Source organism: Vulpes vulpes, chromosome 1, assembly GCF_048418805.1.
Source record: "Vulpes vulpes isolate BD-2025 chromosome 1, VulVul3, whole genome shotgun sequence".
NCBI lineage: Eukaryota > Metazoa > Chordata > Mammalia > Carnivora > Canidae > Vulpes > Vulpes vulpes.
In genome coordinates, this window is record NC_132780.1 from 24,026,629 (window position 1) to 24,051,406 (window position 24,778).

Consider the following 24,778-nt stretch of genomic DNA (forward strand, 5'->3'; position numbering starts at 1 on the left):
GGGGGATTAGTGTGTGCATGTGTACCTTCATAAGTTAGCAGGATGATTGAGTGCTGGTATTGGAACATGGCATTTAAAATGTTTACTTTGTTGTTGCCATATGTATGGACTTGATAAATGCTAGAGGCTGCTGTTTGTTTTTTTTTTTTTTTTTTAAAGATTTTATTTATTTATGAGAGAGAGAGAGAGAGGGAGGCAGAGACACAGGCAGAGGGAGAAGCAAGCTCCGTGCAGGGAGCCTGATGTCAGACTCGATCCTGGGCCAAAGGCAGGAGCTAAACTGCTGAGCCACCCCAGGGATCCCCTGGGTTTTTTTTTTTTTTTCTTGTAAGAGCTTACAGTCTTGTGAGGATACTTAGATATTTTATAAGTATACGAAGCATAATGCTGCTTATTGAATTTTTCATATATTCCATTCCTTTGTTTTCCTAAGTGTATTTTTTACTAGACCATGTATGACAATTTCTGCTTCTAGATAAGTGTCATTGTTTACCTTTTTAAAATGTGAAAGTAGGGCAGCCTGGGTGGCTCAGTGGTTTAGCACCACCTTTGGTCCAGGGCGTGATCCTGGAGACCAAGGATCGAGTCCCATGTAGGGCTCTCTGCGTGGAGCCTGCTTCTCCCTCTGCCTGTCTCTCTCTCTCTCTCTCTCTCTCTCTGTGTGTGTCTCTCATGAATAAATAAATAAATTAAAAAAAATAAAAATAAAATGTGAAAGTAGTGTTTAACACTATTTTAAGATATATCTAGTTCTTATCTTTACTTTCAGACTTCTGCAGCATCTTAGAATAAGACTGCCCTCCCATGGTGAAAATTAGGTAATCTGTCTAATATCTAGAAATATCTAGAAATGTATCTTTTTAAAGATAATGTGAGGAATTAGAGATAGGCTTTTCTGTGGACTCAGAATGGACAGAGACTGTAGAATCCCCATAGTTGTAGGATCACAGCTGCTAACCAACCCCAGAGGCTTGTCAGGAGGTATAACAACACCTATTCCCTCAGGGGAAGCGGCTCCCTCATCCTAGAAATTTAAATGAGGCTGCTTTTAGATCCAAAGTTCTGTCATTCCCTTTGTTCTGTATGCCACCTTATCTTTCTGTTATTTGGAAGAGACCACTTCATAGCCAACCCTTTGCTTTAATTCCATCTTAGAATTCTTGGAGTCACCTTTGAGACTTGGTAGTCGACATCCTCTGTGTGTTCTCTGTGGAATTATATAATATTGCTGCAAGTACCCTTTAGGTGAGAGGAATGCATTCATTTCTTCAGAGTACTGAAATGATTAGACATATGGATTAGAGGGGTATCTATGGACCCAGGAAGCAGAACTGTCTTTACTTTTGTTTACTCAGGTTAACAGTTATGAAGAAAAATTATAAAAAGTTTTTAAGGAGAGAGCTGTGCTGCTGCTGGTGAAGTTCTGATTAGAGCAGTGAGTTAATAAACAATGTTTACTTGGAGAGGTGGAAGTGTTGACTGGGAAGGGTGCAGGAGAGCCTCTGGCGTGATGAGCATGTTTGTATCCTGGTCCACATCATGTAACACACAAAAATTAACTGAAAATGGAACACAAACTTAAAAGTAAGAGCCGAGATTCCTGAATATTAGGAGAAAGCATAGATGTCAGTTTTTATGACCTTGGATTAGACAACAGTTTCTCAGGTATGACACCAAAAGCACAATAAACAAAAGAAGTTTAATCAAAACCAAAATTTAATTTTTTTTCTGTGCCAAAGGATATCATCAAGAAGGTAGAAAAACAACCTAGAAAATGGGAGAAAAATATTGCAAGTCAAATGTCTGATAAAGGACTTGGGTCTGGAATAGATGGAGAACCAGACAGCTTAGTAATAATAACAGCAACAGCCAATTTAAAAATGAGTCAAGGATCTGAACAGATATTTCTGCAAAGAAGATAACAAATGATCACTAAACACCAGAAGAGATGCTTCACATCACATCACCAGTCATCAGGGAAATGCAAATCAGAACCATAGTGAATTACCACATTGCAGTCTCTCTAGCATGGCTGCAGTGAAAAAGGTGACTACAACAAAAATAAATGGCGAGACAGTCACTAGTGTTGGTGAGGGTGTGAGGAAATTGCAACCTTTGTGTGTTGCTGATGTGCCATGTAAAATGGCACAGCCACTATGGAAAGTAGTCTGCAGTGCCTCAAAAAGTTCAACACAAAACTGTTTTACCTGCCAGTAACACCTCTAAGTATGTATCCAAGAAAAATGAAGACAGATGTCTACACAAATCTTGCAATGCACCAGTATTTATAGCAATATTATTCGTAATAGCCAAGGAATGGAAACAACTTGTATGTCCACCACCTGATCAGTAAATGTGGGCTGTCCAGGTAGTGACATGTTACTCAGTGATAAACACAGCTGCAGCATGGATAGATCTTGAAAAAAGCTGAGTAGAAGAAGCCAGACACAAAACACTACATCCTGAATGATTCCAAAGTATCCAGAATAGGAAAACCCATAGAGCCAGAACGTGGATTTGCAGTTACCTAATGCAGGAATTACCTTCAGCAGGTAAAGGGTTTCTTTTTGGAGTGATGAAATGTTACAAAATTGATTGTGGTGATGATGCTAACCCCAAATACAGTAAAAACCATTGAACTGGGGCACCTGGGTTACTCAGTTGGTTAAGCATCCAACTCTTGATCAGGGCCCAGGTCATGATCTCAGGGTATTGAGATCCAGCCCAGTGTGGGGCTCTGTGCTCAGCGGGACATCTGCTTGAGATTCTCTCTGTCCCTCTACCCCTCTCCTTATTTGTGCACATGCATTTGATCTTTAAATCAACCAATCAATCAATCTTAAAAAAAAAAAAAAAAAGAACCGTGTGCGTTAAAGTTGTGAATTGTATGATACATGGATTGTTTCTCAATAAAGCTGTTATTAAAATAGCATTGGGAACATAAATGAATAGGATTGGCTATGAGTTGATAAGTTTTGAAACTGAGAAGTACATGGAAGTTCATTATATTGTTTTGTCTGCTTTTGTTCCTATTGTATATTTTCCTGAACAAATAAGACTCAAGATACAAGTCTTTTATTTATTTATGTATCTGTGTATGTATGTATGTATCTATCTTCTTTTTTAAGATTTTACTTATGGGATGCCTGGGTGGCTCAGTGGTTGGGGATCAAGTTCTGCATCAGGCTCCTTGCAAGGAGCCTGCTTCTCCCTCTGTCTATGTCTCTGCCTCTCTCTCTCTCTCTCTCTGTGTCTCTCATGAAAGAATAAATCTTTAAAAATTTTTTTACTTATTTGAGAGAGTGTGTGTGAGCAAGTGGAGGGGGAGGGAGAAGGAGAAGCAGACTCCCCACTGAGCAGGGAGCCTAAAGTGGGAGCTTGATCCTAGGACCCCAGGATCGTGACCTGAACTGAAGGTGTGAACAACACACTCAACTGACTGAGCCCAAGATGCAAGCCTTAATATCAGGACTTCATGACCTGTTGTGCCCTGCATGGAAAGCTATGAATGGCACATTGCTTTTTGCCTTGACCTAATTTGTCCCTGTGTTTCTGCCTCTTCAGCCCCCTGTACGCTCTTCCTCTGTCCGTGGAAAGGTTCATCTTAAAGAGGTTCTCTTTATTTCCATGTTTACACCTGGAAAAGCACACCTTGCTTCCCCGCTCCTTAGCTGAATTGGGAGGAGAGTCTTTTTCAGAGATCCCCAGATCCTGTGATAAAACTCTCCTCAGTCTCCACGATAACAGTGAATGCCTTAGGGTTGCTGCCCCCAGGTATTATAGAGCACAGGGCCCACAGGAGAGCTGGGGGGGTGCTCCCCCCTGGGTGTTGTAGAGCATATGGCCCGCGGGAGAGCTGGGGGGACAGGGTGCTACCCCCAGGTGTCGTAGAGCACAGGGCCCGCAGGAGATCTGGGGGTACGGGGTGCTGCCCCTTGGGTGTCGTAGAGCACAGGGCCTGCGGGAGAGCTAGGGGGACAGGGTGCTGCCCCCTGAGTGTGTAGAGCATATGGCCTGCAGGAGAGCTGGGGGATGGGGTGCTGTCCCCGGGTGTCGTAGAGCATACGGCCTGTGGGAGAGCTGGGGGGACAGGGTGCTACCAGGAAGAGATGTGCAGGATGAAAACACATCATGTTCTTATGGTGAGGATAAAAGTTTTTCCTTTGCCCTCAGTGATTTAATTCAGAAACCTGTACTGAGCCAAGGCTGTGTGCTCACCTTAGGTGCGGGGTGAACACAGATGAGGAAGCAGTGCTTGTACCCGGGATGGCTAAAGCCCTCTGGAGAATGTGAGAAAGACCAAGGGAATAATCTGAGCTAAGTTCGATTGTGATTAGTGCAAAGGAGAAGCACACAATATTAGGGAGATTTGGGTGGGGTGTGAGAAGCACCTCTGCTCTGGTCGAATCCAGGAAGAACTAGCGAGTGATTTATTTCACAGACATTTGAGGTTTTGTATGATTTTGGTGAACGCAAAGATGGCATGAACAAGTACAGAGAAGCCAGAAAGTACAGAGTATATTGGAGAAACAGTAAGTTATCTTGGGCTGGGGCATAAAACGATATTAGCATGGAATAAAAAGTTTAAAGATCATTGTTTGAATAGATGAGGTTAAGAGTACATTTGTTGTGATGAGTGTTGATAATGTATTAGAATTATTGAATCACTGTATTGTATACCTGAAGCTAATGTAACATTGTATGTTAACTACTGGAACTAAAATTTTTAAGAAATAACAATATTTTTAGAATCATTATTTTCAAATGGAGATCATGGGACAGTCCTGAAAGGTAGGTTAAGAAATTTTTGTAATTCAGTGATCAGTGAGAACAGTCTTAGGCTTTCGACGCGGGGACTGACTGTAATGAATCCAGCCTGCATGCAGGTCTGTTTGGTGGGTCATGTTAGGGTTGGATTGGCAAAATGAGTCCAGGAACCTAGACTATTTCAATATTCCACCTAGAAAATGAAACCGTTGTGAAATAGTGCATGAGAATGACCAGGAGGGACAGGCAAAACGGCAGGAATAACCCAAGCAACTGGGGAAGAAAAGGCCAAGAGGGATGGTGAGAATCTGAGGACATCGTTGAGGATTGATTTTGTTGGAGTGTTCAAGCTCCCGATGTTTGTGTCTGCTTTTAAGAGTTAGTTACTGCCCAGCAAGGCTCACATTTGAGAAGTGGGCTTCAGAGTTAAAGGTTATGGCTGAATAAGTAGAAATAGACAAGACTGCTGCGGGGCAGAGGCAAGAGGCCAACAGAAGAATATTGGGGGATGCTAGTCATGAAAGAGCAGCCTGGAAGATGGGGTCTTGGAGGCTAAGTAGCAAAGAGCCTCCGGAAGTAAGCAGCCTACACAGTTTTGTAAGAATGAGAGGTGATCGAGGAGTGTGCCATCAAGGGTAAAGGCCAGGACCCAGCCCTAGATCCATGCCAGATGTTTAAGCTTGTATTCCAGTTTCCACACCTAAAATACAAGTACAGGTACCTGCCTCATAGCAGTTAGTAGGTGCAGGTGAAAATGTTCTTTAAGCACCAGTTAGTATTGTTCAAGGTTATCACACAGTATGATTTTATGAAAAGAGAATTGGTAAGTCAGGTACAATAGGTTGAGGACCATGTGAGCATAGAGGTGATGAGGACAGAAGGAAGGCATTTCTTTCCAAGGAAAAAAAGATGGAATTTTGAAGGAAAGAGAAAGAATGCAGTAGTTTAAGGAGGAACACAATTGATTTTAAAACTTCAGCGGTGCTTTTAGCTTTCATGCTGGGGTGGTGCAGCATGTTAAGCATCCAACTTTTGGTTTCAGCTCAGGTCCTGATTTCAGGGTTCAGACCTGCCTTGGGCTCCACCTTTGTTTGTCACAGTGTCTGCTTAAGATTCTTTCTCCCTTTCTCTCTGTGCCTCCTGCTCGTGCTCACTCTCTCTCTCTCAAATAAATAAATCTTAAAAAAATAATAAACTTTAGTTTTGATGACTTCAAGTGATTTTCAAAAAGTATTATGTTTTTTTCCATAAATTCAATGATTATTTTTATTATACTATTTGGGAGAAAATATGGATGCATGGGTGGTCTTTGAGATTTTTTTCTATGTTGAAGTCCTTAATAAACCCAGTAAGTTGTAGTGATTTTTTTCCCCAAATTTTAGTGGATTTAAAGTGAGTAATATTTTGTGTTTACCGTAGAATGGGTTTGTGGTAGAAAACTTTAATTCAGTTTGGTTGTTTATGATTTTTACTAGTGATTCATTTTTTGGTAAGCTTACAACCAAAAGTGGTTAGCAGCTGTAGGATGAAAAACAACATTAACAACAGGAAATTAACTGCAGTGATTTCAGGAATCATTTCCCACACATTTAAAAATTTTTGTTCTTTTTAGAAAAAGATGAGCTTAGCTACTTTAAGCTCTGCTACTGAGATAATAGACTGATCTGATTAGATGATTCTAACCTTTTTTCTTTTTTTGAAGATTTTATTTATATATTCATTCATGAAAAACACAGAGAGAGAGAGATTGAGAGAGAGAGAGAGAGAGAGAGAGAGAGGTGGAGAAGCAAGCTCCATGCAGGGAGCCTGACGTGGGACTCGATCCCAGGTCTCCAGAATCAGGACTTGGGCTGAAGGCAGCGCCAAACCACTGAGCCACCAGGGCTGCCCAGATGATTCTAACCTTAATATTAACCTTATTAATAGAATTATTACTTTTAAGACTTGGATTCCTACTATTTCAGTGAACATTTGACTTTTACTTATGTTCTTATAAGTGGCTAAATTTTATTTTTATGATATATTACAGAAAAATGAATTATTGAAACTATTGGAACTTTAGAATATTTTAATTTTAAAGTGATTATTGTACTATATTCTCTTTATGTTAACATCTTCCTAATCTTTAATTTGTCTTATTAGTCAGTAATTGATATAATACTCATATTTGATGAACATTTATGAATTAAAGAGCAGCTTAACATACTTTTTTAAAATTTAAGTATAGTTGGGACGCCTGGGTGGCTCAGCAGTTGAGCATCTGCCTTTGGCTCAGGGTGTGATCCCTGGGGTCCTGGGATTGAGTCCCACATCGGGCTCCCCACATGGAGCCTGCTTCTCCCTCTGCCTGTGTCTCTGCCTCTCTCTGTAGGTCTCTTATGAATAAATAAAATATTTAAAAATAAATACATAAATAATAAATTTAAGTATAGTTGACACACAGTATTCTATTCATTTCAGATGTACAACATAGTGATTTAACAAGTCTGTACATTACTCATTGCTTACCTTGGTAAGTGTAGTCACTGTCTGCACACATTATTGCAGCATCATTGACTACATTCCCTGTGTTGTGCTTCTCATCCCTGTGACTGACTTATATTATAACTGGAACTCTGTACCTCATCCCCTTATCTGTTTTACTCATCGATCCACCCACCTCCCCTCAGGCAACTACTAATTCATTCTTTGTATTTAAGTCTATTTGTTCATTTGTTTTTTAAGTCTATACATAAGTGAAATCACGCAGTGTTTGTCTTTCTGACTTATTTTACTTAGCTAATACCCTCAAGGTCTGTTCATGTTGTCAATTGTACAATATCATCGTTTGTTATGGCTGAGTTATATCCCGTTGTACATATACACCACATCTTCTTTATCCATTCATCTGTTTGACATGTGGGCTGCTTCCGTTTCGTGGCTATTGTAAATCATGCTGCAGTAAACACAGGGGTGTGTATATCCTTACAAATTAGTTTTCTTTTCTTTGGGTAAATACCCAATAGAGGAATTACTGGATTATACAGTATTTTGACATTGAATTTTGAGAGACTTCCATACTGTTTCCCATATTGGCTACATGAATTTACATTCCCACCAAGAGTGCATGAAGGTTTCTTTTTCTTCTCCTCTTCACCAACACTTATTATTTCTCGTCGTCTTAATTCTAGCCATCCTGACAGGTGTGAGGTGATATCTCATTATGATTTAGCTTTGTATTTCCCTGATGAATAATGTCGAACATATTTTCATGTGTCTGTCGGCATTTATATGTCTTCTATGGAAAAAAATCTCTCAGGTCCTCTGCGTATTTTTTAATAGGATAGTTTCCTCTTTTGGGTGTTGAATTAAATAAGTTCTTTATATATTTTGGATGCTAACCCTTTATCAGATATATCATTTGCGAATATCTCCTCCCATTCTGAAGGTTGCCTTTTCGTTGATGGTTTCCTTTGGTGTGCAGAGGTTTTTTATTTTGATGTAGTCCCAATAGTTTGTTTTTGCTTTTGTTTTCTTTGCCTCTATATTTATAGACATGTTGCTATGGCCAATGTTCAAGAGATTACTGCCTTTATTTTCTTTCAGGAATTTTATGGTTTCAGGTCTCAAAATCAAGTTTTTAATGCATTTTGACTTTATTTTTGTATATGGTATAAGAAAGTGGCCCAGTTTCATTATTTTTTGCATATAGCTGTCCTGTTTTCCCAGAACTGTTTATTGAAGGGACTTTCTTTTCCCTGTTGCATATTCTTGTCTCCTTTGTTATAATTGACCACATAAGCAGCTTTATTTCTGGGCTCATATTTTGTTCCATGGATCTGAGTCTATTTTTGTGCCTGTACCATACTTTTTAAATTAGTACAGCTTTGTGTAGTATACCGTGAAATCTGGGATTGTGATACCTCTAGCTTTATTCTTTCTCAAGATTACTTTGGCTATTTAGAGTCTTCTGTGGCACCTTGCAAATTCTAGTTTTATTTGTTGTTGTTCTGTGAAAATTCATATATGTTTTGTAATTTAATCTAAATGGCAATCTTACCGATAAGTATTGTCACCACTACCCTTTGTCGATGAGGAGACAGACTCAAAGAGATTGTGACTTGCCAGGACTATAAATGGAACTGGATTTCTGGTTTTGTTCCTCCAGCTCAAAGCTCTACATCCCTGGAGTCATCCTGTCATATCGCTACTGGTGGTTAACTTTTATTTTCTTTATTTTCTTTACTTTCTTTAAAGTAGGCTCCACACCCAACATGGAGCCCAGTGTGGAGCTTGAATTGATGACCCGAGATCAAAACTTGAGCTGAGATCAGGAGTTGGAAGCTTAACCAGCTGAGCCACTCAGGCACTTTAATTGTATTAATCAAACTTTGATCTTGTCCCTATAGTTTTATAAAACAAAAGTAGCTGTTTTGCTCCAGGTTTCCAAATTTGGGTCAGAATTTAGAAATTAAGTAAATTTCCTGTAAAGCATTGTTCTCAATCAGTTGCCTTTGGACTCCACCCTCACTACTTGCACTTCCCTGCCCCAACTCTCAGTGTCTGCAGACATTGTTGGTTGTTGCATGTGGGGCTAGGCACGCGGGTGCTGCTGGCATTTTGTGGGCAGAGACCAAAGGAAAAGACAGTCCACCCCCTATCCCAATCCCAGAACAGTCCAGCCATGGGTGCCAACAGTGCCAAAGTTGGGGACCCTTGCAAGGAAGAACAGACCTATTTACTCATTCCTGACCGGGATGATCAAACCCTCCGCTCCACCTTACATATTTGGAATATTTTTCTACTACCCTCAAAATTATTTAAAATCTAGTTTTTGTGGTAGTTTAAAATAAAGGTGATTTTGGGTATCCCTGGGTAGCTCAGCAGTTTAGCGCCTGCCTTTGGCCCAGGGCGCGATCCTGGAGTCCTGGGATCGAGTCCCGCATTGGGCTCATGGCATGGAGCCTGCTTGTCCCTCTGCCTGTGTCTCTGCCTCTCTCTCTCTCTCTATGTCTGTCATTCATTCATTCATTCATTCATAAATAAATAAATAAATAAATCTTTAAAAAAATAAAGGTGATTTTGTTTCATAGCACAAGCATAATTTGGAGTATTTCAGTAATGGTCCTATGCGAAGGCATGAATACTATGCTAAAAGTGTTATATATATGTTATAATTTTCTGAAAAAATAGTTTTTATTCCTGGATGGGAGAAGAAAAATTAAACCAAAGCACAAGTATTTTATTTCAAGCCAGTATTTTAATTTTTTTTTAATTTTCTAGTTCTGCCTATGTTGAATGTAAATAAAAAATACATAGGATACTCTTAGCTTTTATATAGACCTTTAGTTTCTTTGTGTTTTGCTTTGTACTCTGTACAGTTGTATCAGTTGTGTTTACAGAGTTGTTTCCTTTATCGTACTTGAGTAGACAATTTGTGTAGAATGGACAGTGTCTAGACTCCTCCAGCCAAGGTCTTACAAGGGACATCTTGAAAGTACTCCTTAGCTTTGAGGTGACATTGCCCTATGACCCAACAATTAACATATTGTTGAAAGCTTATAATAACTGAGATAATAAAGACTGTGAATTACAGATTTTATATAAACACTCATGTATTTTTATGGAGGTTTTATAATCAGGTAATAATTAAATTAAAAAAAACTTTGTGCTATAATCTGAAACCAGATGTTATGAATAGCATCTGTCAAATTGATAATAAACACGGAAGGCCTTATTATAAGGAGTTTAACATAAAGACAGTAAAGCTCTAAGATAGGAGAATGTGAATAAGATTATATGAAACCATACTTTAACATTAACAGAAAGAAGTATTACAGTACTACTCGAGTTATTAAAGAAAGAATAAGAAGAGTGTAATGTACTCTTCTCGTAGCCATTCTTGTCAATCTTGGTTTGCTAACATAACAGCAAATAAAAGAGCACAAATTTTGGTAAGTCAAGCATTCCAATTACAGTACAGTTCTTTTTTAAATGCACTTGATAACAAAGTGTTAAAAACTGAATGTGTTATTCTTTTTGTTACTGAGAAAAGAATGTTCAAGCATATGATTTATACAAAATCATTTGTATACAAAGGGAAACTGCAGTAAATGCTTGTTTCTCTTGATCCTGATGTAGCAATAGTTTTGCAAAATTCTGTTGAAATTTTTTGTCATAAAGTAAGTCAGACTTACCATTTAGGAACAGTTTTTGCTTGTTTGCATAATACCACCATTTTTAATAGAGTTCAAGTATTCCAAATGTAACACTTCTTAAATTTTATATTAAATGGATATTACTAATTACTACTTTCTGAAGTTCCCGAGCTGAACGCTCATTCTGCTCACAACACAGCGGAAAGTTGCAGGCTGCACTTCCCAGTACCTCACCGGATTGTTGGATAAACTTATCGCACTGTATAAAGATTTCTTCATCTTCGGTACTGTTGGGCAGAAGTCATTCACTCCCACTTTTGTAATTGAATTAGAGTGAAGGAAGATTATCTGTGGCAGGAGAAAAGAATGGATTAAAAGTACACAATAAATATAAAATTAAGAGTTTCATTTTATAGTCCACATTTGATCATGGGTTCATTTGTCCATTTATTTCACACTGATTTGAATGTATTTCTCTTAAAATATATCTTTTTATGCTTGTTAAATATTTATGATATCCACTCAGGATCTTTTATGATGCACAGAAGTGCTGTGGGAGTGTAGCACATCAGAGTCATCCTGCTGTGGCCCAGAGCACATGCCTCCCTCCTCCTCTCCTCTTACCTATGTAGCAGGGTGTGTGTGTGCACTTACTGCAGTGTCATGTTTACAATACTGTGTTTTAAAAGTACTAGTGATGAGCAGAAGAATGAAATTCAGTGCTCCCAAGATTAGGTTTTGTAAATATGAATTGTTAGTTAGCATTTTCTTTGATCAAGGCAAAGAAATGTAAAGCTGCTTTTTTGTAAGTTGCTTTATAGAAAAATATGTCTGTTAACAACTTGAATACATATGTGTAATACAGAATCAGTAGTCAAATCTTTATTTGCACCAATGAAAAAAAGAGATTTATAACTATGTATATGTCTTGTGATGCCTGGGTGGCTCAGCGGTTGAGTGCCTGCCTTCAGCCCAGGGCAAGGTCATGGTGCTCCAGGATCGAGTCCTACATTGGGCTCCCCACATGGAGCATGCTTCTCCCTCTGCCTGTGCCTCTGCCATTCTCTCTCTCTCTCTCTCTCTCTCTGTGTATGTGTCTCATGAATAAATATAACTATGTATATGTCTTTTAAATTATTGCTCATAACGGACAGTATAGGGTCTTCCCTCCACCCCCTTTAACAGCCCCTTAAATTCTTCTTTGGTCTTTTTGGCAACTGAGATTTCTGAGAAGTGAGAGCAGTCTACCGACAGCATATTGGCATATGAAAGAATTGAAGCCTTTTGCAGGCAAAGCTAAGGTACCAGTTCTGGCTAGCGTTACCTCTACATTGTGCTTTCCATTATAGTGAGATTGATCTGAGCCCCCTCTCCGTGCCATCTGTCAGTGTTGGGGATTCTGTGACAGGTGCTTTGTATGGTTCATGCATGTTTCATGTGTTCTTCTTTAGAGTTCTCTTTTTTTCTGTGTTCTAATTCTATTCATTAAAAAAAACAATGCTAGCAAGAATATAGGTAGATTAAGAGCAGCCAGAAGTTGGAATCAGAGTAAATTCTTAACTTGTGAATAAAGAATGCAAATTGGGGGTAGCTTAAGAAAGGAAAGACTCAGGTTATGCTCACTAGTTAGACATTTAGATACAGCATTTGAAAAAGTAAAACTCATAGCCTTGAGATGAACATCTGCTTATACCCCTTCCATTTTGATGGCTTTTGTCTCAGAGAACTGTAGTGGATAAAACTTATTTAAAGATAAATTGGGAAGAAATCTAGAAGAAGCAAGTGACTCAAGGCCCAGTTTTTATTTCAATGTGGTTTTGCTTCTTGGAAGATGAGGATGTTGTAAATCAAGGAAAACCCATGAGAAAAGTGGACTAAAGTGAAATGGGATTAAGTAGGGATTCTTAATTTGAGGAATTAAGATAAATTCCTCTTAATTGAGGAATTTATCTATGTTGAGGAACATAGATAAAAATCAGGGAGATCTGTGAAACTCCTAAAATTATGTACAAAATATTGTCTTAATTTTTTGTTCTTGGGAGAATCTAAAACTTTATCAGATGCTTCAAGGACTCTAGTGTCCCTCCCACCTAGTCAGGAGTTGCTAGATTCAAACAAAAAGGTTCTTCCTAACAATGAAGAAGAAATGTGAATCTATGACACTCCAAATATTGACTTTTGATTATTCTGACCTCAAGTTTTAAAAATCATATACACTTCTAATCTAGCACCGCACTGGTAATGAAAATGCCTGGGATCTTGTCCACATGATCTTCATGAAATGTTTCCAGAATGAAAGGATAGATGATCCTCCTTGGATTACTCCTAACCAGTTATGCCTTTGCATAGCCCCTGCCACCCCTGAAACCTGAAGTTAGCCAAATCAGTAATGTTGCCAACAGTAGCTGTGGCTTCAGCAGTAGGAGAACATGGAGGATGGAAGGGTACCTGAGCATTTTAGCTACAGTCTGCTTAGAAGCCAGATCTTAAGAACACCTCTCGGGCAACCTGCAGAGTCATCCATGTGAGTTACCCTTGCTGTTTGCCTGGTGTGTGCTTCAGATACTCGTATGTCTCACAAAAACAAAGGAGAGTATTAGTATCTACAAACCATAAGTGCAAGAGCATCTTACCTGCAGGTACTTGAGCTCCTGTAATCCTGACGGGATTTTCTTCAGTTTGTTATTCTCCAGGTGTATTTCTCTGACTCGTGGTATATTAGCAAGACTTCCATTTTCGATATCTGCGATTCTGTTGTTTCCGAGGCCCAGCCTAAACATGGTGTGAATTGTATCAACTCTTAAGCAGATGTTGATAGTTGGCTGAAGATACCACAGTTGTGTGGGAAATAGAAGCTGGACCCATCTGTGCTCACAGAAAGATACTTCCTGCTTGCACTTCCTAACCTATCTCCAGCTGTGATGGCTGTCCTTCTCCTCCACTATCACTAAACTCTGTAGCTAACCTTTACCAACCAGAAGGACATCTGAAAAGTTCTTTCCCTTATTTCACTTGCTATCCCTCTACCATCCCCAAGACAGAGTAAGGAACAGCTATCCCTGTTCATTTTATCTTCGTGACACTGACAGACTTGATTAGGTCCCTCTGCTTCCCCCAGGGGTCTCATTAGTATCTCCAGTGTATCACCACCACTTCTGAGTTGGGGTTAGAAGAGATTTTACCTTTGCAGGTCTTTATAGCGTTTAAAATCCTCGAGTTCCACAGTTGAAATTTTATTATAGTCTAAGTGAAGCTCCAGTAAAGTTGATGGTAGTTCTAGGAATAAGAAAAGAGAGCAACATGTTAGATTGAGTAAAGCCAAGCCCCCATGGATTATTTATGTACTTGTTAGGTTTCACGCTGTAGACTTAGGCAGTCTTTAAGGGATAATTTTTTTCGACGTTTTATCATGAAAAATTTCAAGCACATGCAGAAATAGAAGCTGCTGTCATGAGTCACCACACTGTAGTGTCCAGTTTTCCACATGTCTTTCATCCACCATGTTACTTGTCTGTCATTGGCTTGTTCATGGATTTGTTTTTCTTCATTCACTTGTTTTTTGCTGGAGCATTTAAAATCAAATTCCATACATATTGTCATTTCATCACCAGATGTCATCAACTCATCAGGTCCTCTTGTGTCTACATAAGCATCTTGTCAGTGTTTCGGCTAATGGGATTTGAGATGATACTTTAGATACGTTGTTTTACAGTTGATTTGTTCAGGTCGGGATCCAAATACAACTTTGCAGAATGCATTGGGTTCTCCCATCTCTTAAAATTTCTTCTATTATTAAGTATACACTTCTTCCTTTTTCCCTGTCTTGCATTGATTTCTTTCAGATAGTGATTTGAGATACTCATTTGTGGATTGGACTAATGATGCCTTCCACATATCATTTATTTTATGAACTAGTGGTTAGATGTAGAGATGGGATTAAATTTAATAGATCAGCCTTTCACCTGAGGATCTTAGGGTTTTTTTATGAGTACTATAAGATCATTGTTTCTTTATGACTGTGAAAATGGTGATTTTCTGATTTTTTTCATGCGTAATGCATTTATCAGGTAGGATTCATATCTAAAGAATTTTCCTGCATCAATTATTTAGTGACTATGTAACACAATTTTTACAGAAAAGGCAGCGTAAATGCTTGCTTCTTTTAAGTAATGAATTGGTGCAATGCCCAGAGATAAACAGTGAAATTTTTTTTAGTATTTTTATGAACACATGGGTTTTTACTGTTTGATATATTGGATCCATAAAGAGAAGCATCCACAGTGTAACCTGGCACATGCAGGGTACCTGATGACTGTGGGTACCTTCTTCTCTCAGCCCTGTATGTTCTGACCGCAGCCCTCCCCAGATCAACCAGAAAATTAAATCACACCTTATTTTATTAGGCTTATATATATGTATATATAATGTGTTACTTGTCAACAATGGGTTCTAGTTCGCTACCTGGGGAAAGTATTCTTTTTTCCAACTCTTACTAAAAACATTTCCTTCCTTTATTAGTGGTTAAGACTGTTGAAGGTAATTGAAGCATCCTTATAAATATCAGTACTCTTGCTGGCTTAATTTATGTTGATTCCGGAGTCTACTTTGGGTTTTAAAAGTAAAAAAAACTAGAGAGCAAGAAAACAATTCTAAACTGAGAGAATTCTGATTACTTGAATTCTGATGCTTGACTCCAATATGTCAAAGAAAGGAGGGAAGGTTCTGTTTCAGAGAACTTACTTATATACTAGTTGAGTAAATCCATCACACATACAGAAGTCAATAAAAAAGCATCAGAGTGTTCCAGCCTATTGTAGAATATGTTGTAGCAAATCAGAGAAATCTGTTCATGTTTTTTTTTTTAACTTTTAGTTTTTTTAAAGACTTTATTTATTTATTCATGAGAGAGAGAGAGGCAGAGACACAGGCAGAGGGAGAAGCAAGCTCCATGCGGGGAGCCCGATGTGGGACTTGATCCCTGGACCCAAGATCATGCCCTGAGCAGAAGGTAGATTCTTAACCACTGAGCCACCCAGGCGTCCCAAATCTGTTCATGTTGAGCAGTCAGGGAAACTTTTTGGAAGAGGGTTTGTAGAACTTGAGGGGACTGTTCCCTTTGCTAGGGTGTGGAGAAAGTAGATAGCCCGAGAGAAAAGGGGAGCCCCTGGAGGGTAAATGAGCAATGTAGGAGTTTGGGTGAGAGCTCAGTAACCATCAGCAAACCCTAGCGTGCTTCATGCTTTTGCACAGATATTTCTATTCCCACGCTGTGGTCAAACTGGTGCCTTCTTGGAACACCTGGGTGGCTCAGCGATTGAGCACCTGCCCCTGGCTCTGGGCATGATCCGCGGTCTCAGAATCAAGTCCCACACCAGGCTCCCTGCCTGGAGCCTGCTTCTCCCTCTGCCTACGTCTCTGCCTTTCTCTCTCTGTGTCTTTGATGAATAAATAAATAAAATCTTAAAAAAAAAAAAAATAGGTGTCTTCTCCCCTCCATGCAGTACTCTTCTGTAGCAGAGTTTTCCAAATGAACCAGGAGAAGGGCACATTTCACTCAACTTGTGTTAATGTGTCAGGTCTCACTTGTAAGGGCCCTTGGGACCTCTGCCTAATTTCATCCTGCCGTGAGGGGTAGTGATGATCGGATTTCAGCAGTCAGCCTTCACATTTTAGCAAATAAATGATAAAAACTTAACTGGCTTTTGAATGTAGTAAAGACCTTGAAAGAGTAGTTATATAAGTTGAGAGATTTAATTCCAATTTAAATTTCCAAAGATAGTGGCACCTGGGTGGCTCATTTGGTTAAAGCTTTTGCCTCTGGCTCAGGTCATGATCTCAGGGTCCTGGGATTGAGTCCTGCTTCGGGCTCCCTGCTCCATGGGGAGCCTGCTTCTCCCTCTTCCTCTGTCCTTCCCCCTGCTTGTGCTTTCCCTCTCCATCAAATAAATAAAATTTTTTAAATAAAATCTAACGATGGGATACATTCCTTAAGCCTTTGGAAAAATCTTGAAAACATCATGAGAAGTTAAACCTTCATTTTTAAGGTACACTGAAAATTGAAGAGAATTGCTCTCAGGATGTGTTGCAGGGCAGGAGAGGCTGCTGTTGGGCACAGCCCTGGGGCAATGATTGCCAGTCTTTCTCCTCCCTGACCCTCCTGTCCTGCCCTCTGCCTACCCCTCTCTTTCGTCTACTGTCAGCTTGTCAGAGGCATTTTATGTATGGAACCTGTTAGGTGGCATATATTTGTGTTGGTGGTGTTGTAAAGATGAGAAGTAAATCATTTTGGGTATCTTGTTGAAAAACCGCCATCTTATGGAAAGCTAAATAAGGCAGCTTTTTAATTGTGTCATTCTGAATTAAACTGATTTTTTCCTGTATAAACAAATTGTCTTTCCACTTTTGTTTTATATGATTTTCCTCCTAAGTGGAAGATCACCACTTGATTCCTAAGAGCAGCTTTTAGTCCTTTAACTTAAGAGTTGATGTTTGTTAATCTCTTCTGGATTAGGTGAATAGTAGAAAAAAATTTCGATGAAGTCTCTGCTTTTTCTGTGGACACTGAAGGACAAAGCTGTTTGCAAGGAAACTATACTATTAACCACAGGGATTATTTCTGACTCAGGTCATCATCATAGCAGAGAGAAAGCATCCCTGTCAGAGAAGAGGAACAGACTCTGAGTAGGGTTCCCAAGAAAGGAGAACCTCTCCAGCTTATCCCCGCACTGAGAGCTTTCAGTAAAACATTAGAAAACTGGTCCAGTAGCAAATTTAAGGAGCATTTTATTTTGAGGCACTAGGCTTTAGGTTCTGTCATAAAGAGCAAGTCTCCATCATGTCAGGCGGGAGCATTCACTGGGTGCTTGTGAATTAATGGTACAGACCTTTCTGTGCATTGGCCCATTAATATGCACAGCACCTGAGTGAATAAACAGGGTACAGGGTGCACACACTCCCCCCACCCCCCAAATCCAGTGTCTGCCCTGGTCTACCCTCCAGGCCCCTTCCCCAACCACTGCTGCATGGCTGGGGAAGGTCCTCTGGCCCCTTGCATCTTCCCTGACCACCTTCTCTAGAGAATGTGCACCTCTAGCAGATACTTCACAGAATGATGGGTATAAATGAGCAAATGTTAGGAGGGAGAAGCAATAAAAAGTTCATTACTTCTTAATGTTTATTCTCACTGGGGAGACAAAAAGATTCTGTTCTCACTGGAGGGGGAAAAAGGCACTATGTAGGGCTCTTTATGTTTGTGAAAAAACAGGAAATGTCACAGTACCCTGACCACACACACTGATGTAAAGGATTCTGACTGCCTTGTGGTTTTGACAGTGTATACAGTTTATAGTAATACATTTCATGGTCATTTAAAGGTGACAATGTTTTAAAATACCTTATCTTAAATAAATACAAACCTTTAGGAATTGAGGTGAGTTTTGCTTCTGCAATTCTGATATGGAACACTGTCACTCCTTCAAATGCCCCTGGTTCAATCCCATTATTATCCAGAGGGTTTGCACTCATTTCTGTGGAGACAAATGACATAAGTTAGCATGCAGCCATTGTGTTTGGAGGAGACCTAGTGCAGGCACAGACATCCCAAGAACATTGAGAAGTTCGAGTTTTATCCTGCACCTTTTTCACTCCGGGTGTTAATTTCTGTGTCTATCTGTTCCCCTTTCTGTTGCTGTCAGTAAAAGACGGCTTTGTATTACATATGCTTATGTTACAGTAGATTAATACTAGAGTAGATTTCTTATATAGAATATAAAAGATTTTTGCTTTGAATTACTAAGTCAGTGACTTGTTATCAACTTTGTTCTGACCGTGAGCATGATATTTTGTTATATTAATATTATATTAGAAAAAAGATAATCCCTCATAAAACATGTGTTTTCCAGTATACATTTGTCACCTAAGCTTTTAAAATTATTACTCAATTAGAAATTATTTGATTAACAAATATAAGTTTGAGGAGATGTCAGTAAGTGAAACTATTTGGTAAATGCCAGGCATTTGCCTGACCTAAGTGAGGAAGTGAATGAGAATATCGATCTAGAATTTTAAATGAATCTTTGAGAGGGAGGTGGCATGGTTAGATAGTGGGCATTAGAAGTAAAATATGGTGGAGTTTACAATGTCACAGGAAATTCCTAAGCTCAGCAGTCTTAAAGCAGGTATTGTAAATTAGATATACACTGCAAATAATCTCTGAATTAATTTTGTACATTGTATTAGAGTAGTTTATACAATACATTAAAAATACTACCTTTTTTTGGTGTAAGCATAACTATTTTTTTTTTAATACTACCTTTAAATTAAAGTCAAATAACAGATTTTGCCAGTTAGGAAGAAGTCAGAAAACTGAAACCACAATAGGTGTTTCAAAGGGGATTCTTGAGAGAGTGTGTTACAAATGGCATATTTTTTTAAGGGCTATAAGTGCTGTTTGATACTTTGATTTATAAATGGCTTAGCTAAATAAAGATTTTTAGATTTAAAAAGTTAATTTTGGAAATTACGAGTCTTAAATTGTTGGTGATGAAGATCTCTATCTTTGCATATTGCATATAATTCCAAAATGTCTCATCCAATTGCATAAACTTACCTAGAACATGTAAAGTATTCATTCCTTTGAATGTCTCCTTTTGTATTTTCTTAACTTTGTTATCATGAATTCTGAGTTCTGCTAGTGACTTAGGAAGATTAAATGGTATTTCACTTAGTTGATTGTGGGACAGATAGAGCCGCCTCAACTTCTTTGTGGTTAGAAAGGCTTTTGGGTGAATCTTTGTTAGCTTATTGTTGTTCAGAATCAAAGCCTAGATAAAGCATAAAGAGTGACACCATATTATGAAGTGGACATGATTTACCAATATTCTGCAGTGATTAGCCACTTATGGAAACCCCTGCAAATTACATCATTCACATACTTTATTAACTATGTAAATAATTCCCCAGTCCAATCTAACCAAAAACAGATATTTACTACTGAGTTGGAACAGAGTGGTTCCAGGCCTTAGATTTATCTTTCAGTAGGTGATGTGTTCATGTAGTCAGGCCCTCCCCCTCTGGTGCCCCATTTCCCTTCATAGAAGTGATTGATGGTATTGTATCTAAATATCTCTTGAGGGGGTTCCTGGGTGGCTCAGTTGGCTAGGCCTCGGACTCTTGGTTTTCAGCTCAGGTCCTGATCTCAGGGTCCTGGGATTGAGTCCTACTTGGGTCTGCCTGCTTGAGGATTCTCTCTCCCTTTGCTCCTCTTCTATCCCACCCCCCACTCAGCACACATACTTGCAAATAAATATCTATTCAGCCACACCAAATATGTTTTTGTATGATTTTTATCACCTTTTAAAACCTTACCTCTTTTATGTTTGCTAATGCGAAGTGTTTTTCCCAGAGTGGAGGCCTATAGGGTAAACTGCTACATCGTGCCCTTGGCATGCAGGCATATCTCAGACACTGGGGAGGCAGCAGAACTCCTGAGAAATGCCTCAACCCCTTCTAAGGGCCCCGTAGGAGCAGCCTCGGAGCAGCTCCACTCCCAGACAGCAGCCCAGCTCTGCAGTGTCCAGAGTCAAACCCATGAGATGTGTGGACGGCGCCTGAGCTCAGTGCCTGGGTGCGCTGGGCAACAGGGGCTACACCATGTGTCCCAAGAGCGGTAGCTGGTGGCTTCATTCCTAGGGACTTTTCATCCCTCTGCTTCCTTTAAAGAGCAGCTCTAGAATCGTTCCGTTGATGAATTTTGTCACCAATGCCATCCTACCCCAACCTTCCCCATGTTTCCAGACTTGATATATGCCCTTATAGAGTTATTCACGGGATGCTTCTTCCACAGAAGAAATACACATGCTTTGGGAGCTAAACTCCCTTCATTATTCTCTTTACTGTAGGCTTTTTTTTTTTTTTTTAAGATTTTATTCATTCATGAGAGAGACAGAGAGAGAGAGAGAGAGGCAGATTCACAGGCAGAGGGAGAAGCAGGCTCCATGCAGGGAGCCCAACATGGGACTTGATCCTGGGTCTCCAGGATCACACCTTGGGCCGAAGATGGCGCTAAACTGTTCGGCGGCCACCAGGGCTGCCCAACTTTTTTTTTTTTTTTTTCAAGTAGGCTCTACATGAAGTGGGGAGCCTGATGCGGGACTTGTGCTCATGACCTCAATATCTAGACCTGAGCCAAGATCAAGAGTTGGACGGTCCACGGACTGAGCCAGCCAGGAGCCCTATGGGCCCCTCTCTGCCCCTCCTCTCAGGCAAACTGTCCATTACAGGTTTCACCTGGAGCAAGGTTGGCTGCAGAACTGGAATCAGGAACGTGTCCATTTAAGTGTGTGCTCTTCCCCTTTGGCTGTGCTGATGTCTGGGGAAGAGTGGAATTAGAACTTGCTGAGTCCTTACTCAAGCCTATGATACTAAGTTGGCAGAAATGCTCTCTCTCCTTTACCATGGAGGGAAGGGAGGGACCTTTGTCCTGTTGGGCCCTGTGTCCTGCTGTTCTGCCACGGTGGGCACTTGTTTAGGCCACCCCTGCCAGGGCTGCCAAAGGGAGCGTGTACCTCAGTCAGATCCAGCTATGTGCATGGCAGTTGTTTGTATCTTCCCCGTGGGATGTGCAGTTGCCAGAGGGGCCTAAAAGGAAGTGTGAGGAATGCAGAATGGAGTGAGTGCAGATGGAGGGCCACCTGGGGCTGCCCCTGCACCCTGGCTTAGCAGAGTATCTCCAGTCACAGCAGACTTGCAGTGTTGGCCTTCACATGGAAGTTCCAGAAGTGGCAGTCACAGAGCCCCCAGCAGTGCTTCCAGAGCCGTCTCAGGTGCATTCATTCCCCTGAAGAGCCGCTCTGAATCCCATAGCTTTGTTACAGCTCTTTCACAGTAGGGGAAGGCCAGACTGAGCAAGGCAAGCCACTGTCCTGGTGCCTACTTCTGACGGGGTTATGGTTTGAGCCGGGCCGGCCTGACTCCAGAAGCTACTGCCCCTCCCACACAGTGCCACATAAACTGACCAGATGGAAACTGAGGGCTAACACAGCTCCTGACACCTTTCAGTCTCCTTTCTCAGTGAATAATGGGAGCACAAGTGGGCCAAGTCCCTGAGATACTCCAAAAAATGTAATAAAATTATATGACAAATGAAATTTTAAACTCTTTATGATATTAGTATTGAATACAACATTGGGGCACCTGGGTGGCTCAATGGTTGAGCATCTGCTCTTGGCTTGGGGTGTGACCCCAGAGTCTGGGGATCGAGTCCTGCAGGGCTCCCTGAACAGAGCCTGCCTCTCCCTCTGCCTGTGTCTCTGCCTTTCTCTGTGTCTCTCATGAATAAATAAAAATCTTAAAAAAAAAAAAAAAAAAAAACAACTTGAGTACAACATTAATTTATTCTTGCAGTTGGGTAGCTCAATATAAAGTTGAAGAAGCATTCATAGGCGGTATTCTTTTGAGAATTATAATGGCCTTGCCATTCTCCAGAAATGTCTGTGATCTGAAGTTGGTGGGATGAACTGGATAGGTTCTTGGTGGGATTGTCCTAATATTTAAGTGGAACCTCAGTTATAAGATAAATACATGCTCTTCCAAACGTTCTTTTTTTACTGTGAAAACTTTATTACATAGGGAGCCCTACCAGATCTAAGCTGTGTGCACACTATATTTGAAGGGGAAGGAGCAGTCATGGCCCTTGGGAGCCCAGTCCTGGCAGCACAGGAAAGCATGGCTCTGCTGGCAGGGTAGAGCACATTCCTTGTCCTTACTTGTGCAGCTGACAAGAACTGTTTGCACTATGGGACTGAATAGTTCCCTTTCCCTGCCTGCTGGGGCAGGTCCTCAGGATCCATGTGCTGACCCAAAGGTGATAGGAAGGCCGGGCGGCCCTGAAGAGGAGAGGAGGAGAATAGGCCTACATGGGTGGCTGATATGGCGTCTCTGCCTTCTCCTCTCAGTGCTATAGCTGCCCTGGACGTGACAGGCCTTATATTTCCGCCCTCCAGCACAGCACGAGAATGTGCAAACATGGCCTCAAAGGGCAACCTCCACCCTCCCACCATGGGGAGGGGAAGAATGGATACACACCCTCCCATGGCTGTGATGTGTGGAATCAGGCTCTTCCCAAACCCAGGTCCAAAATAAATTAGAAATTTTACTTGCTAGAATCTGGAGGCTTTAAGTGTTACATAGAAAACCAAGAATCTTTTAAATCTTGGAAAATTAAAATATTAATAATTATAAGGGAAAATTATTTTTCATTTTTAAAGTCCTAGGGAAAAAAGCCATACAAGATTATTAATTAGATACAATGCATGTCCTACTCTCAGATTTATGCTGTCTTCAGATAAGTCAATAGATTTTCTTATACTGTATGCTAGTGAGTTCTTAGAAATAATCATCATCTTAATCATTTTAGTGTATAGTGACTGATTACCTAAGTAGATCACAAGCCCATTTTAGGACCATTTACTTAAATTCTTAGCCCCTTGCCTTTCACTTGGCTTTTGTTTTAGTTAACATCACTTGAATTAAATTGAATTAATTCTAATTTCTCATTAACTAGAACACTACTTAATATCAGGGATTTTGTCATTCTTCACACACAGAAAAGTAAGACTTGTTTACACAAAATATGAGTAATCCTTTTAGCAATGATAGAGATTTTCACTTAAATATGAACATATATATTCTTACGTAAAGTGAAGTGAGTCCTTTAAAATCATTTTCTTTGATTTCCTTAATTTTATTGTTTTGAAGATCAATCATTTGAGTATCAAATGGAATGTTGCTTGGGACGGAGGACAAACCTGAGAAATAAACAAACATGTTATTCACACATGATATGCTGAGGAGGAGTTTTCTAATATAATAGAAATACATGTTTGTTAAAATCCATTGTTAGCATTACGAAACAACAAACACATTACTCTTTGGAAAGGCTTGAAGACCTTTCCAGGTAACTTATGTATTTTTGCAAGATGTCTAGCTGGGTCTAGCTGTCACTGCTCCTTTGCACAAGGTGACAGATAAGGAGGTAAATTAAGGTGTGCTAATGCAACAACAGGCAGGTGACTGCCACTAACAGGCAGCATCTGCTGATGCACTTGGGCTGAGGAGCAGGAACATTCTCTGCTGCTTCTCTGGCTGTAGTAGGGCTGAATTGGAACCTGTGGGTTTTGATCATTTTAAGAAGCCTCAACATGTAGGAAGTTGTGCTTAGAAAATTAATTATTCTCATGTACATTCTTGAAAATGTTACTGCATATTTCCTTTAATAATGAACTCCTCTACTCAGTTATTTGATTTACAAAAACTTACTCCTCCTTAACTCCCTGTTGATGTCTGGATGTGCAATAGACCTTTGCTGAAACCCTCTCCCTCATTGCTTTGGCTGGAAGCTCCCTGGGCACCCCCCCCCCGCCGTCAGCACTCCTCCTTGCAGGTTCAATAGTGGCTTTCTTTCTTTCAGCTCAGGTTAGGGTACAGTTGCATTGTGCTCTCTGGATAGGTGCTCAGTCATGTTAGTTACATTACCAAAAGACTTCATTGTTTTTTCCTGTCTTGAATTCAGTAACAGAGCAGGAAATTACCAAGAGGGGTAGGTACATGGTGCATTTCTTCCTTACTTTTCAGGCTTTCCCTAGATGGCCAAGCATTCCCACCCTGCTCGTTGTCAGACAGGCCATTACAGTAGTTAGGCTTGACAAACATGGGGCCTTCTTTTTCCCCCCAACATTTATTGTAGAGATGTTCAAGCATTCAGAAAAGTTGAAAGAATTTTACAGTAAAAACCCACATTCTTTCTACCATCAACATTTTACTATACTTACCATTCACTCATCAATTCATCTTTTTTTATGCATTTTACAGGGAGT

The 24,778-nt window shown here is 40.1% G+C and overlaps 2 protein-coding genes across 5 annotated transcripts in view; one reads left to right on the forward strand and one right to left on the reverse strand.

Annotated features, from left to right (window-relative positions):
- CENPP (centromere protein P) overlaps positions 1 to 24,778 on the forward strand; it is a 230,132-nt gene that overhangs the window by 101,692 nt on the left and 103,662 nt on the right. The gene's annotated exons all lie outside the window — the stretch shown is intronic.
- Positions 9,987 to 24,778, reverse strand: part of ASPN (asporin) — a 37,565-nt gene continuing 22,773 nt past the window's right edge. For both annotated transcript variants that reach the window (XM_025984396.2, XM_072760547.1), the window contains exon 8: positions 9,987 to 11,252. In XM_025984396.2, coding sequence (XP_025840181.1) covers positions 11,055 to 11,252 — 198 coding nt within the window. In that variant the 3' untranslated portion in view covers positions 9,987 to 11,054. The remainder of the gene's footprint in view (positions 11,253 to 24,778) is intronic.